Raw genomic sequence first — 17,551 nt, forward strand, 5'->3', positions numbered from 1 at the left:
GTGTAAAAAAATCGCATACTGTAGGTACTACATTTGGTTCGAAACTTATTCCCTGCCCATTAAAAAAGTATGTTCTATAATGGAATTTGGACATACTACATCAATCACTGTCATGTGACCTTTGGTGTCAATTGACAAATCCTCTCCTGTGGCCTCATGGGAAATGTTCATCGAATGCACACTTCAGAATCTCAGAGGAAGTAGTAGGTAATCCGGATACTTTTCACCTATTTCTTTTCAAATACTATGTATTGAGACTTCTCTTTTGGTGTACTGTTTTTCGCCTACTATATAGTAGGGAAGTATTCGATTTTAGATGCAGCGTATGTATATTTTATTATTGGCCCTGCCTCAGGTTGTTTGTAATTGACATCATACTTATTGTTTTTTATTATTATTCAAATACATTATAAATGAAATGTAGTGATAATGAAAATGACTTGAATACCACTTAACATATTTCAATTTCTGAATTAAAAGTCTAATCATTTTTAAGGGGCTTAATTAAAAACAAAAGTCAGGTGCTGTATAAAAGATAAAAAAAAGTCAAAAAGCTGGAACATTTTTTAGCATAAAGTAATTCGTCATCATCATCAGAGAAGCAATATTGTTTTAAAATACAAACATCTGAAAACCACTTGACCTCCAAATGAATGTCAGTATGGCTTAACTTGCAGGAAGCCACTTTACTGTATTATGTCACAGAAAAACCTATTAAGCAGACAGGACTGATGAGTCAAGGTTACTGAGTTTTTTAAAAGATCACTTACTGTATAGTATTTGGTTTTTTAAATGAATAAGCACATTTTATCCAGATTCAATTAAAGGGATAGTTCACCCAAAAATGAAAATTTGATGTTTATCTGCTTACCTCCAGGGCCTCCAAGATGTAGGTGACTTTGTTTCTTCAGAAGAACACAAATGATGATTTTTAACTCCAACCGTTGCGGTCTGTCAGTCAAATAATGCGTCAATGGGAACTCCATCTATAAGAGACAAAAAAAAAACATGCATAGACAAATCCAAATTAAACCCTGCGGTTCGTGACGACACATTGATGTCCTAAGACACAAAACGATCAGTTTGTGCAAGAAACCGAACAGTATTTATATAATTTTTTACCTCTAAAACACTACTACGTCCAACTGCTCTCCACATCCGGTTAGTGAGGTCTGAACGTGCTCTGACAACAACATCAGTTCCGTCATCAGAGCGCGTTTTTTGACCTCACTAACCAGATGCTGAACAGAGTTGGACATAGTAGTGTTTTAGAGGTAAAAAATTATATACTGTTCGGTTTCTTGCACAAACCGATCGTTTTGTGTCTTATGCTGCGTTCACACCAGACGCGACTTGCACGAATAAATCGCGCTATTCGCGCGTAGTTGGACGCTTGAACATTTTGAGTTTACTCGCTTCATTCGCGCGTGAAAATCCCTTCACAACAGATGCGAATTCGCGTCATGAGAGGGGCTCTCCCGCTTCTTTATGTGTCCCAGACTCTCCCACTGCTTTCTGCACACTTCCTCTGAATAAACACAACTTGTCAGTGGGGAAATAATTGTAAATTACAGCGAATAAGCTCAATTGGTCGTCTTTAGTTGGCTTGTAGTCTTAATATGTATATATATATATAGCTCAAATTGAGTAAAGTCCGTTTTTTACAACTTATCAGATTGTCTGACCTCCTCACTCACTTTCTTTCATACACGATCCTTTTTATTTCTGTTTCTATAAATGTATGAAGCTGTATAGCGACGATGATTTTGTCCTCCATTGTTGTTTCGAATTTCTGCCTCAGCTCACTACGTCCCGTCACTACTAGAGCAAGCTCCTGATTGTTTACGCGTCGCGGAAATTCGCCAAAGTTCAGATTTTTGTACTTGCTCAATTCGCGCCGCGTCATCGCGCCGCAGGATGTCAATTCGCGTCTTTGCATTGACTTAACATGTAAATCACCCGCGCTTACCGCTTCATTCGCGTCCGGTGTGAACGTCATTAGGACATCAATGTCATCACGAGCCACAGGGTTTAATTTGGATTTGTCTGTCGTGTTTTTTTGACTCTTATAGATGGAGTTCCCATTTACACGAATTATACGGCTGACAGACCGCAACGGTTGGAGTTAAAAATCATCATTTGTGTTCTACTGAAGAAACAAAGTCACCTACATCTTGGATGCGCTGGGGGTAAGCAGATAAACATCAAATTTTCATTTTTGGGTGAACTATCCCTTTAAACACAGGAACATGTATTGATGTTTATGAAAAACTACCTTGAAAAATGTTCAAAAATAATTTAAAACACAGGATTTGTTGTGTACATGTATACTACTGTGTATTCAACGTGCAAGGATATTAGTACTTTTACTTGCTTACACCACTTGACTTTTTTTTTTTTTTTTTTTTTTTTTAGATCTATTGATTTAAAAATGTATGAATCTACCAGGAATACAAAGAATGTCAAGAATTTGGCACGTGTTTTGAACTATTTTTGAAGTATTTCTCTTTTTTATCATATTGGACATCCTTATTTATCACTCAGCTCCTTTTCAGATGCATTTTTGACAGAAACAAATGACTGTGCGTCATTTGCATATCTATTCGGCTGACATCTTAGATTAGTATTCTGAATATAAATAAAATACTTATATTTATACTAGGGCTGCATGATTATGACAAAATCATAATTGTCAATCATTCCCTTGAAATTGTAATTGCGATTATTAATTAAGATTATCACAATTTACATTGAATGATGATTTGAATAGCTTTGTTTGAAGCAAGTTCATGCCATATTTTCATATGAAAATAAACAAGCTGAAAACACTCTACTTGAAAAACTTGTATTGCTTTTCTATAGCATTAAGCCTCAAATGCCAACTATACATTGGTTTGTTTTCTATAAATAAAAAAGGTAAAAATGTGCATGGTATTATAATGTTATACTAAAACTAAAATTAAGACTATGGAGAAAAAAACCCCAAAACCTTAAAGTCCCCCTGTAGTCAATAATTTTATCCCTTAAAACTCATCTTTGATCACCAAAATTACATATTTAAACGTTTTTTGTTGTGATTTTTTTTATTTTTATTAATGCCTTAAAATAGCTTGAATGTAACACTACACCCTTGGCTCATTGAATATGATAATCAGCCCCACCTCCATTCACTCGCACAAGCTCAGACTAGATCCACTCGGTTAACTTACTGAAATAAACGCTGCACTATGGTATTGCTTTTTACAATGTCGGACACATAATGGTAATTAATATGATTAACTTTTTGCTTGACTATGTTGCTTGACCAAACAGCTAATAATGTGTTGCTAATGTTACACAAACCATGTTCCCGTTCGCCAAGTCAGACAGCTGCCTTCTAACAATCAGTATCCTTAGAAACGCTTTGAACAACTCAGAACCTCGGTGGAGAAATATAGTTCATCATAACACTGTAATATACATCATACACTCGCCATATTGCTAAATCTACCCGATTTTTCATATCAACAAAAAAATATAATGGAGATAACCTTCTTTTGAGACTCCCTTGCATGGTCAGTTGATGATGTGCTATAGTCCACCGGCATGTTGATGTGATCGGTTACAAGGTAGTTTTTTGACGTAAGAAACACCTGCGATTTCAAACTGCGTGTTTGAGACAGAATAAGTGATTTTTTTTTTTGTAATATCACCTTTGAATGATTACTTAATTGTGGCATCCGTAATTGTAATAACAATTAGAAATTTGATTAATTGTGCCCTACTTTATATAATATGTACACATTATTAAAGAGTTTTTAAAAACATTTAATTGCATTGCTGTAGGTCCTGTGACGGACAACCACTGCTGCCTCCTAAAGAGTACACAAGTCAGAAAAGAGGAAAAAACTTGTTAATACTGGTTTGAGTTCAGGGTCAAAATAATTTAGACAGAGCCATGCTCTGTGTTTTTCATTGCGAACCATTTACTCAGACCAACAGGACTCATAATTCAGTCTGAGATTACTGTTAATGGTACATATTTAGATGGAGAGAGAAAGCCAGCATGCGTCATAGTTGCTCTCCTGAGAGCATCTAAAATGGCAGGTCATATTAATTTATCATGGAAGCTTGTATTCATCTAAAGTAAATTGAATAAAGCAATCTTTTGCATGTACCTAAGTTGTAAAAGTGGAACAGAACATTAGTAATTGCTGTTTTCTGCAAGTCAAAGCAGATTTGAGGCGGCCTGATATTGACATGCTAATTGATGTCAAGTGTTGCATTGTTCAGCATTTGTTACAAGTATGATTGCTTATCAGACTCTGAATCATTTCACCTGATGATCTTTGCAGGTATACATTAAAAACTATTTATTAAGAACACATTGTACAAAAATCCAGCTGAGTCAGTACATACCTTTAGAGTGTGTTGAGAATATATTTTCTTGTCATGTAGAGTAGTTCAAGATGCTGTAGATTCAAAGGCAGTACAACAATCTCTTGCACAGGATTCAGACCAATTGCTGTTATAGAATCAATCAGCTGGTGCTTTTTAAGTGACTGGTAGTATTTGTGACCAATGTCTCCTTATGACCTCTGTGAAACCCTGAGTTTATGTAACACCACAGTGTCAAACTCCTATATTTGAAAAAATGAATAATAAAAAGAAAAATATCTGACATCCTTCACTTACACGTTGAAGGATATTTCAGTTGTGTTTGTCCATACAATGAAAGTCAATTGGGTCCAAAACAACCCTGAACCCCACTGACTTTCTTGTTATGAAAAAAAGTGACTTTTTACAAATACCTTATATGTTCCTTAGATGAGAGAAAGCCATGCAAATCTGGAATGACGCAAGTGTGAAAAAATTATGACAATTTTCATTTACTGTTCCTTTGCTAGCACATAGTTGTTCATCATGCAGTAAAATTTAGAGTCAGGTCAGGCAGTTTAGAAGTCTGTGGATGTGGAGCATTAAAGCAGGGTGCCACATACACAGCTCAGATGAATTGGTAACCGCCTCAGGCTTCAGACAAAGACAGCTGAAGCACAAGGGACCACACAGGAAGAGGGGAAATGTGCTGTCTTGTATCAATGCATCTGCTATTCCCAAACTGAAGTATGTACACAATGGATGAATGACTGCAGCACAGAATTCATATGAAAATTTTTATTTTACTGTGCAAATAAAAAATAATTTTGGTGACAATGCAAAAAATTATTATCCAGTATTTCATTGCAAATTGAACCCTACCAGTGTACAGCAGAACCCTCTCATACCATGAATCAATGCACTTCAGATATATACAACAAACCTTTTAAATTAAAACCATTTCCCTGCTGGAAACTAATCTACATTCCTGTTCGCATCCATATATCTCAACCTTGTTACACACGCACTCAGTGCAGACAATAACAAAGAGTACAAGGCAGATCTCAACATGGTTTTAAAAGCTTTGCAACATCCACCCTTTGAAAGCAGCCGTTGGTAAAGAACATGCCGCAGCTGCTGTTGAATTTAACCTCCCTCCTTATGGGGCTTGTGATGTGCTCTCTGATGGTATTGATTCATACTCTCTGTGAACATCTAAGCAGCCGAAGAGGGACTCTAGAATGTTCAGCACACTGTTTTGGATGGAATCCACTTGTTCCGCTGGGCAATACTCATCCAAACTGGACCTGACAAGAAGAAATGGAAATTGAAGAAACATTTAAATATATGCATTATATATGTAAGCAATAAGGTACGAGAGGCTGTGCTGTATTGTGAATAAGTCATGGCTGAAGGGTGTTGTTAGGCACGACGGAAAGCCCTTCAGCCGTGACTTATTCACGATATAGCACTAGCCTCGAGGACCTTATTGCTTTTATAAAACGGTTACCACACAATACAAATATTTAAGCTAAAAATATGTATCGATGCAACTTTCATGAAGTAAACTTTCTCCAAAAGCCTTCCTTCCGCCGGAAAATATAGTCCCTGACTGTGAACAGCAACAGAAGTTACATATTCACGACATTAGATGGCAGCGAAGACTGTCTTTATGAGTGTGTCAGTCAGTAGCAAAGACTTTTACATTGAAAAGACTGAACTGTTGTGAACACAGAACAAGACGCAACTGACAAATGTTTTGATTAGCGCTGTCAGTCACGGAAAAACCCCTTAACTGTTAAAAGGACAAGATAATACATCTGCCATAAACAGATGTTTTATTATGAAGATAGGACTGACCTGAAGGAAAATGCTAAATCTGAATGCAGGTCATAAACTTGCTCACTCGATCTCTTTCTCTTCTACATAATACAGTAAGTTTCAATGAACAATATCAATTGAGAACAAACAGTTTACGTTGCTAAGAGTGGTTGCTAAGGGTGTTGTGTAGTGAAGCGGTCATAGCCGTGTTTTCTCGTGAATAAAACACAGCTATTGACCAATCAGAATCAATATGTTTTATACATATACACACACAGGTCCTCTTGCATTGTGGTTAGGACCACCACTAGTGGCCACTCAAAAAATAACTAAAAAAATAAAAAATAGTGCATGTCGGCCATGGTGATGCACCATCAGTCAGAGAACTGGATATTAAGAGACTAGATAATGAAAAATATTCTCATGGACCATGAAGGGCTGAGCTTCCCCTGACTCACAGAGATAAGAGTGTGATTGATGAGTGTGATGTTGAGTCTATGCTCATTAAAAAACATGCTAACAGATCACGGAGACACAAGTCTCACATAACACCATCTGTCTCAACTGCACAGATACAAGCATCTGCTTTTGGGGCATCAACCAGCCAACACTCATTATATCATAAATTTCAATGCTAATTAATGCAGACTGAATAGAAAACAAGAAATATTATTTTCTGATGCTTCTCTGAGGGGGAAAAAAACACACCAAATGTTGTTAACCATAGAGGATGTAACAAATTGAAAGTGAAAGATTAAAGGACCCAATGTACTTTTCAAAAGCAGACACAGAACAGGCATCCATGTACTCTAATGACTGATTTACCGTGATATAGTGACAATGGTGGGCTTGGGCAGAGCTTCCAGGAAGAGCTGCACGGCCGTGATCATTTGCTGGATCTCCTCCTCACTGCTGATGTGGTGAGGGAGTTCGGAGTAATCACAGGTCAGGCCTGCTTGATGTACCTAGACTCAACACCACAGGCACAAATATATCAGTGTCTGGAGCAGCACTACAAAGTAACCAATTGAAACAAATTTGTTATCCCCCATGTTCTGTTTGAAGAACCTCAATACATACTTTTCCAGACTCAAATTTCCAAACCTCTCTGAAGATTTTTCAGATCATATTTAACATAAATGGTCCATACAGCATTATTTTCAGCATTATATTTCGTATATAGTACAGCAATCTAAGAACATTTTATTTTTTCTGTTTTGGTTTTCTCAAAGTGATAAAAAAATTTCCACCTCTGACACATCATTTTGATACTGCAAGTGGTTTGATGATGCACAATCACCATCAGCAAAGTTCAGTCTGATTTAGATGACTGTTTTTTCCTTTATTTGTTGCTGGTTTGAATGGCACATGCACATTTGCTCAAAAGAGATTTGCTTATGGCAAAGACAAACAGTTTTGCATAATAAAATTTTGCAGTGTTTTACAATCACTAAACTTTTGCCATGAAAACACTCTGCTTGTATGATACATTTATATAACTTTTTATTTTATATTTTAGAAAACTGAATAGGGGCAATATTCTGGAAACAAAAATATTTTTACATGCTTTGTTTTTTTTGTCCACACTTATCAAGACCTCGAATTTCTTCAAATCAAATTCGTAACATTTACGTATCAGGCTGATAATTAATCATTTTTCCTCATCACTGCAAAACGTTTTTTAATAAGTACTGGGTCTCATTTTTCATTAAAAAACAATATCTAAACATCTTTGAAACAAGATATACCTAAGATATATTTACTTGTTTTTACAAAGTATATTCTGTATATCCTGAATTACATTTATTTTTCTTAATGTTTTAGAATAAACCGCACAAATGTTTTTTTCTTAGTATATTACTTAGCATTCTGAAGTAGAACCCTGAAGTACTGCACTGTGATTACAAGGTCAACAGCGTAGGAGACTGACAGAGAAGAGAAGAAATTGTTGATTAAAGTGGTTATTTTTGTTTTGTTTTTGCACACAAAAAGTATTCTCGATGCTTCATAACATTAAAGGTGCCATCAAACGTTTTACAAGATGTAATATAAGTCTAAGGTGTCCCCTGAATGTGTCTGTGAAGTTTCAGCGCAAAATACCCCATAGATTTTTTTTAATTCATTTTTTTAACTGCCTATTTTGGGGCATAATTACAAATGCGCCGATTCATGTTGCGGCCCCTTTAAATGCTCACGCTCCCCGCCCACGGAGCTCGCGCTTGCCTTAAACAGTGCATAAACAAAGTTTACACTGCTAATATAACCCTCAAAATGGATCTTTACAAAGTGTTCGTCATGCATACTGCATGCATGCATCGGATTATGTGAGTATTGTATTTATTTGGATGTTTACATTTGATTCTGAATGAATTTGAGGCTGTGATCCGTGGCTAAGGCTAATGCTACACTGTTGGAGAGATTTATAAAGAATGAAGTTGTGTTTATGCATTATACAGACTGCAAGTGTTTAATAATGAAAATAACGACGGCTCTTGTCTCCGTGAATACAATAAGAAACAATGGTAACTTTAACCACATTTAACAGTACATTAGCAACATGCTAACGAAACATTTAGAAAGACAATTTGCAAATATCACTAAAAATATCATGATATCATGGATCATGTCAGTTATTATCGCTCCATCTGCCATTTTTCGCTATTGTTCTTGCTTGCTTACCTAGTCTGATGATTCGGCTGTGCACAGATCCAGACGTCCTGCCCTTGTCTAATGCTTTGAACATGAGCTGGCATATGCAAATATTGGGGGCGTACATATTAATGATCCCGACTGTTACGTAACAGTCAGTGTTATGTTGAGATTTGCCTGTTCCTCGGAGGTCTTTTAAACAAATGAGATTTATATAAGAAGGAGGAAACAATGGAGTTTGAGACTCACTATATGTCATTTCCATGTACATTTCCATGTACAATCTTGTTATTTAACTATGCACGTAAGCACCTTTAAGATTGAACCACTGCAGTCACGTGGACTATTTTAACAGTGTCTTTACTACCTTTCTGGGCCTTGAAAGTGATAATAAAGTTGCAATCTATCTAGGTCAGAAAGCTCTTGGATTTTATTCAAAATATCTTAATTTGTGTTCCGAAGATGAACGAAGGTCTTACGGGTTTAGAACGAAATGAGGGTGAGTAACTAATGACAGAAATTTCATATTTTGGGTGAACTAACGCTTTAAGCCAATTTTCTTGTGATATAAATTGACAAGGATGTTTTATAGATGTTTAGATGTATCTTCCAACAAAAATGTTACATTGTTTATGTTTGGGGTCTCATATGACTCAGACATGTTAAACATGAATAAATGAAATGAATTTTCATGGTAAGATTTGCTGGCAAGTATTCACACTGCAGCAATACACTCTTGACATATGCTTATTTTTATTTATTTTTTGCATTGTTCAATTTCAAATTGACCCCAAGCAGAAACAACGTGACTAGAATGGATATGAGCCACATTTCTGAAAACTGCACGCATACTCCACAGTAAAATAAGAGGGATATCATCTGGGTTTCAGTTATGCCAGAGGAACTTATTAAAAGAATATAAAGGTAAAATAAGAGGATACGAATTCTATTTTTCTACATACATCAGTGTAGTCTCTGAAAGCATTAAAATATTTGGGATATCTGGAATGACAGACATTTCAAACATGATTAAAACACACACACACAGAACTTCACCATTTCATAGTCCGGTGACTGTGTTCGATTCTTAAGGCTGTGTACAAGTCTGACAAGAGATTTCATTCTGCAAAGAAAGAAAGCGGGAAAAAAAAAAATCAATGCATGAGGCTGTGTCATCTCCTGCTTGATCAAATGCATACCGAGCATATACAGCAATCAATCAAGCCCAATTGTGCGCTGATATGGAGCTATAATCAAAAAGCACAGAGCCTGTGGCTCTACAGTCTCAATGTCATCAGTAATACATACCCTGGGTTTGCTGCTAAACGTTCAACAGTTTCCTGGCCATCATCCTCAACCAGGTCAGCAAATGCAGCCTCCAGGTCTTCGAGCTGGTGTGTGCGTCTCTCTACACAATCTAAAAGCTCCTCCTGAAAACCAACACATGGAACTGTAAAGACTGTTATTTGCCACCTTGGAAAATGTGCGTTCTTCAATGTACTGTATTCAGCATAATACACTGAGGTCCAAAAGCCTGAGACCACATATAGGATATCATTTATACCTGGAAATAAATAAAAAAGATTTATTTGATTTAAAAATGCATGAAAAAGAAATTTTTAAGATTGTACACTAATTCCATGCGACTAATATAAAGTAAGTGTAAGTGCATTACCGTTCAAAGGTTTTGGATCAGTAAGATTTTTTTTTTGAAAGAAATTAATACTTTTCTTTTCAGGAAGGACACACTAAATTGATCAAAAGTGACAAAAGTAAAATTGCTCAAAGAATCCTGAAAAAAACATATTTTAGAATGATTTCTGAAGGATCATGTGACACTAAAGACTGCTAAAAATTCAGCTTTTCCATCAGAGGAATAAATGACATTTTAAAATATTAGTGTTTTTACTGTATGTTTGATCAAATAAATGCAGCTTTGGTAAGCATAAGAGACTTCTTTTATAAACATTTAAAAATATGCTTTAATGGTAGTGTATTGTACATTTGTGATTGTGACAACACTAAGTAATTTAAAGGTGCTAAAGAGGATGTTTTGTTTTATACATTTTTGCAATATTACTTGAAACTGTCTTTACTAACTGATAAAAGACTATTTATTAGGTGCACTGAAAGCAATAATATTAATATACATCATCTGTGCACGAGGTAGGGCTTTAAAAACATCAGCCAATTGGTCAACGATTGGTCCTCTGGCTTGTCAATCACTGCCATTACGTTCCTTGTGAGAGACGTGCGCGGCTGCGCGCTCCAGTAACTTTCCACACTCCACAGGCGCCGCATGCAATGTTTTTGTCAGGAGACAGGAGTAACAACTGCAGATTATGAGTTACCTGCGGTGAGTCCGACATAATGAATCCACTAACACGACACAGCGAATGCCGGTGGTAAACACTCGTGTTCAAATGCTCGTGCACGAGTTTTGGGAGGCGTTCCCTCGAAATGAGCTGTGAAGGAGGGGGGTTGTTCTTATGCATGCGCTCATTTCAAAAACTCACTAACAGTCTTTGGTTTCTCAGTCGACGAAAAGATCCTCTTTAGCACCTTTAAGTTTACCTCTGAATTCAACTTCTAACTCACATTGTCATGCTGGTAATAGAATTTGCAATTAAAATAGTTTTAAACTAGAAAATTGCAAAACAGATGCAATTTACAAGTATCTGTCAGCATTCAAACATTCTACTAAGATGTCAACAATTCAAGCACAAATGATAAAAACAGTTCTGAATGATTTTGATAAAAAGCTGTTTTAACAGCCAATATATACACAATTTTACTAGTGAGATTTAGCTTCACTCCCTGAATGTGTTTGTCTAGGAATGTCTATGAGTGAACAAACACCTCATGATTAGTTATTGTACATTTAATAGGGAATCTTCATTACCTCATTTGAATCCTGCTGTGGCCTGCTAAAGCTGTACAACTCTTGAAGAAGATCATACTCTTCCTGTAAGATGACAACAGTGGTAAAAACACATTGTATATAGATATAAATGATACCAACTCCAAATGAGTCATGAAGAAACTATTTCCATTTAAGCCATGGGATCAATCTTCTCCTTTTGTCTACAAAGCTTTTTCTATACCAGTATGTGGGTGTGAGATTGTATGGAAAGTTAACTTGCTATCGCTTAAGGAACAAAAAATAAAAGACTATAACAATGTGTTTGCTTGATTCACTCCACCTGTGTATACATCTCCTTGAAAGGGTTCTTACAGGAGAAAAAATCCAAGTCAATGTCAAGTATGAAAGGGTCATTTTGCTCTAGAACTGCTAAAAGCTTGTCTGTAATGTAGCTTGTTGACCCCTCATCAGCCTTCGTGAGTGTGTCACTGGCGTTTCCTGATGCAGTGCTGCCCTCAAGCGGTTGGGAAGAGGAAGTACACGGGGTGTCCCTTTTTAACTGCACATCACTATCCTCCTTTATAGCTGCTTTGGGTATTTTAGCATCGCTTTGTCCATTTTTATGCTTCCTTTTCTGCAAAGTGTTGACAGGATCCACCCGAATGACATTTAAATGTAACTCTTTCGGGTTTTCCAGCTGATCCAGTGGAACGTAAAGAGCGTCACTCAAAAAATAATCGTCTGTGCTTGTCACCCTGCAAAGAAAAAGAGATTTCTTATTATTGTTTTTAAACATGATTCTAACAGCATGATTTTTCCTGACAGGGTGGAGGTCTCATTCTTATTAATAGTGAATGAACGTCTGCTGCCATCTCATGGCTACATGCTGATATGCTGCACCTGACCTGATGGTGGTCGTGGATGAATCTTTCCCCACACACATGGAGTGCTCTCCTTCTTTGATCTGCTGAGCCCAGTACGGATGCAACCAGACTACGTGGGATACGTGTCCAGCATAGACCATTGGCATAATCCAATTCTCAATGCTCAGCTCACTGCAAGAGCAAACAAAAACATGTCAACTCTTATATTCACTGTTGAAACTACTGTGAACAAATATCAGTGGTCTTTGGCCTCAACAGCATGAACTGCCTTTTTAAAGTTTCTCTATTTCTGATAGTATTCATGTATTTTATTAATTTGTACAGGCATTTATGGTTGTTTCTTTAACAATATGCAAATGTAGCCCTGTAGACTACATTTAATAGAAGTTGTGGTTGTCTTTTCTTCCCTATTGTGATGTATGTGTGAAACAACTTCTCAAATAAGAGAAAAAGTAGGGCGGGACTTGATTTTGTCCATTGGGAATTGATTGGATTGTTGAATCGTTGTGGTTTGCCATTGCTGTGATCTCGTGTGATTGACAGGTTATGCCGCCCTCACACCAGTACACATTATCAAAGAAGAGAAGTCGATACAAGAGGGAGGGGTAGTTATTGTAATTAAAGGATCGGCACATGAATTTAAAATAAATAAATAATTATAATGATGTGCGCACGGATAAATCATTTATAATAAATACTGTAATATTCCATAAAAGAATGAGAATTGTCAATTATGATTTCATGGTGACTTTAACAAACAAAGCCCAATACCATACTGTTTCTGTACAGATTTGTCAACTTTGTAACAGGGTTATTATAGTTCAGTTCACTCAAATTAAAATCATAAAAACATTTTCATTACTTGAAATAAAATAAACGTTAAGTGAAATATAAAAAAAATGTAAGGCAACATTTCCCATAATAAAAACTATACAGACATAAAAAAAAAAAAAACAGTTGAAGGTCAAAATTACAGTTTCATTGCAGCTTCAAAGCGTTCTACATGATCCCAGATGAGAAATAAGGGTCTTATCTAGATAAACCATAACTCATTTTAAAAAAAAAATAAATTTTTTTTATACATTTTAACCATAAATGCTCATCTTGAACTAGCTCTCTTCTCTATTAGAATTCCAGCAGTGTAGACACTGCTTAGTGTATTACTGCCCTCCTCAGCTCAAAGTTTGAACTAATTGTTATATACTTGCACTAGCATATTGTATATGACAATTTAGTTCAAACTTTGACCTGTGGAGGGCAGTAATACACTTAGCAGTGTCTATACTGCTGGAATTCAAATAGAGAAGAAGAAGAAGAGAGCTATTTTTTTTTTTTTTTTTTTTTTTTTAGAAAATGAGTGATGGTTTCTCTAGATAAGACCCTTATTTCTCATCTGGGATCGTGTAGAACGCTTTGAAGTTGCAATGAAACTTTAATTTTGACCTTCAACCGTTTGGAGGCCATTAAAGTCCACTATGGAGAAAAATCCTGGAATGTTTTCATCAAAAACCTTAATTTCTTTTTGACTGAAGAAAGAAAGACATGAACATCTTGGATGACATGAGGGTGAGTAAATTATCAGAAAATTTTAATTTGAAAGTGAACTAATCCTTTAACATTACAAAAACACAAAACAAAATTACCAAAAATAACTAAAATCAAAAAACTAATTCACAATATTAATATTAACTACAATAGTGTCTAATATTAAAATAACACTGCTTTGCAATTTCTCTTAAAGTCTTCCTGAAATCAAAATGTAAGATTTTTAGCTTTTAGTATGAATATGTTAGCCTTAAGGTTATGAATAAGCTGGTGTGTCCCAAAACAATGACAAAATTCGCATTTAGGAGATATAAGCATTGAAAACGTACAGTCTCACACTTCCGCTAAAATGGATCACGGATTTTCATGACATCACCGTGGACTTCAGCTTCTCATCAGATCTTCTGTCCAATCATATGCTCTCTAGAATCTAAAGCGTCCCGCCCCCTACATTATAAATAGACACTGAAGCAGAGGCTGAAATCAGTCACTTCTTCACACGTTTATAATTTTCTACACGGTGAATGGTGTATCCACTATATAGGGGATAGGGAACGATTAAAGGCCTGTACACACCGGGACGAATATCGCACGCGATTATCGTCGACGTTTAACGGCTCGTGACTAAACAAAGGGTGCCAATGTGAGTGTGCACACCGGCGCGAAAAACGCCAGGCGTAAAAGCGTCATTTTTTAAAAAACGCCTCGGGTTCGTTTTTTTAGTTTGACACACCGCGTTAAAAACTGGCAGACCAATGAGATTGGCGCTTTTGTTCACGTGCATGGAGCTGCTGAAATTACAGTAAAACACGACTTGGTGGCACTCAAGCACAAAACGGTCTTGCCGAGCACACACTGATACCAAGATGACGGAGAGGAAGTAAGTAGACCTATGAAGTAGACGAGGAAGACCCCTACAAACAGCTCCCCAGCTTCCTAGGTCGTGTATCAGTATACAGTGTAAATGAATGTGGCCAACTCCCTGATCAGTGCCCTGACTACTGAACTAGGGAGCTGATTGAGATGCACGCTATGGGTGCTTTGCCAGTTCTTGGCCACACCAATAGATATATATTATTACTATATTTTTACTGTTTTTTTCTTTTACATTCAAGAAATATAGTTGAGAATGTCTATTTCATAAATATGTTTATTTGCACTACCGTTCACTTGCACTTACTGTCATTGTGACTTATTTGCGCTACCGTTTCTGACTACCATCTCTCATTTATCATATATATGCCATTTTATATCTGCAATTTTATCTTCTTTAACTTTATTAATATCATAAATATGTTTATTTGCACTACCGTTAAGCACAAGCGCCACATACTATCAGGGATTGACTTTGCACATTCACTCTGTGCATCGCCAGTGAAAATCGCTTAGGTATGAACACAAAAAACTTCTTGAAAAACACTGTCGATAAGCGCATTCGATATTCGTCCCGGTGTTTACAGGCCTTAAGACAGTGTTGCACGTTAGTGTCACGTGAACCGCAGCGCACACAGTCCAGAGACACGACCACAAAACGTATTGGACCCATTTGAATTCTGCACAGAATGCTACAGTATATTTTAAAGCGAGATGGAGGAGATTAGGAGGAGAAACGGTTAGAGATTCGAAGGAAACTGAGGCTTTACTGAGCTCAATGGCTCTGGCCGAGTTGTGATATAAACAAAACACTATTTAAAAAAAGGGAGGAGCTGTTCGATATGTCCCGCCCTGTCTTCATGTTTCAGTTCAAATTATGTCAACACATTGAATAATGCTGCGCGTTCCAAGACACTTCATTGGGCCTTTAAGGTCATGACCATTTCCACCACATCTCAAATGATGTATTGTGTTTAATAGCATTCTCTGGTGAAAATTACATTTTAAATGTTTTTGGAATAAAATGGATGACTTCTTTCTCCTGTTAAAGCTAACTGCTTAGCTAGCATGTTATGTATCATAGTAAAAATTATATTATATATTTTCACTTTTTTGGATAATTTGACAAAAGTAACTTGATTGGAAATGACAAATAACAAAAAAATTAAAAAGTAATAATAATAATATATATTGGTATAATATATTATAAAAATAATTTAATATAAATTAACTTATATATGTGTGTGTGTGTACTCGACTTTTGCATTGTCAATACAAGATCTTGACCAAATATTTCAATATATGTTGTGATGTTATTTCTTTGTAAAGTCTAGTCCAGCACATCCCAAAGACTTTCAATGAATTTAAGGTCTGGAGGTGCATGTGATTCTTCATGCATTTGAGCCTGATGAATCTTGGCTTTGTCATCCTGGAATATGGCCATGCTATATATATATATATATATATATATATATATATATATATATATATATATATATATATATATATATATATATATATAATAATTTAACCATTTTTTATCATAGTTTTAAAATGGATTTTTCAAGTTTCTGAGTCTGGGACAAGGGTAAAACAATAAAATCTGTACATAAAAGGTATTTGACAGAAAAAAAGTAGCAATGATAAATCATGATCTCAGTACAATATTTCCAAGATTAATGTAAAAAAAAAAATTATATCTGTTTTAATTAAAAACAAAACCCCTCGGATCTATAAAAGAGTCCAAAGTTGATGAAAACCCTTATAAACTGACCTGAGCAGAGTCTCTTTGTCATACACCGTATCAGCAGGCATATTCACAGGAATGAGGAGATCAGGATGGGAGTCCAAATGGACCATTTTTATGTCCTTCATAGGAATATGTTTAGAGCCGATGGCACGATAAACGTGTTGCACAACCTAGAGCAGATGGAAATGACATTTTAATAACTATTTATAATTACTCTACATGTTTAGGAGGTGATCTATCATTCAAAACATTTGTCTAATTTTCTTTTATTGTTTTTATCTGCAGTTATTCAGTTGGAGTTAGACTTAAAGCCCTAAATTGACTGAAATTATGTCCTGTCTACCTCATGATGATCCTCTACAATCCACACGGGTAGTTTAGGATACACGCGTTTCTGAGGAGTTGTCTTCATTTTTTACAAAAGTGGTTATTAATTCCTGTCTTGCTTCAAAACTACAACAGCATTTGAAAGATTTATTTAGACTTATGATATGCCGCTATGAGTGTTGCACTGTGCGTCCTTGTTTTTCGACCGGGTGGAAACAAGTGAGACTTAAAACAAGTTTTGAATTCCTAATGTAAATATATTTTCAAATGAATGTTTTTGATTTTAATGGGCGGCGATAAAATGGCAAACATGTCCAAAGAAGATAGAAAGTTACACGGGTAAGGAATAGCGTGGGCGTTAAGCCTCATACTGTAGTAAATCTGCAATATTGTCTAGTGGCAGCTATTCTTATTTACTTCAGTTTATTTCAGTTTTTTTTATTTTTTATAATTGAAATATTTTTTAAATAATAGCTTATTTTT

At 35.8% G+C, this 17,551-nt stretch overlaps 1 protein-coding gene across 1 annotated transcript; it reads right to left on the reverse strand.

Annotated features, from left to right (window-relative positions):
- Window positions 1-5,139: 5,139 nt before the first annotated feature.
- lg17h5orf22 (linkage group 17 C5orf22 homolog) lies at window positions 5,140-17,292 on the reverse strand. The gene is made up of 9 exons (XM_048164065.1): window positions 17,085-17,292; window positions 16,766-16,911; window positions 12,595-12,744; window positions 12,030-12,444; window positions 11,729-11,791; window positions 10,135-10,256; window positions 9,883-9,949; window positions 7,003-7,142; window positions 5,140-5,663 (listed from the first exon to the last, which is right to left on the reverse strand). The coding sequence occupies exons 1-9, from the start codon at window positions 17,151-17,153 to the stop codon at window positions 5,516-5,518; spliced, it is 1,320 nt and encodes a 439-aa protein (XP_048020022.1). The 5' UTR covers window positions 17,154-17,292; the 3' UTR covers window positions 5,140-5,515.
- Window positions 17,293-17,551: the final 259 nt, after the last annotated feature.

This window comes from Megalobrama amblycephala, linkage group LG17, assembly GCF_018812025.1.
Source record: "Megalobrama amblycephala isolate DHTTF-2021 linkage group LG17, ASM1881202v1, whole genome shotgun sequence".
Lineage (NCBI taxonomy): Eukaryota > Metazoa > Chordata > Actinopteri > Cypriniformes > Xenocyprididae > Megalobrama > Megalobrama amblycephala.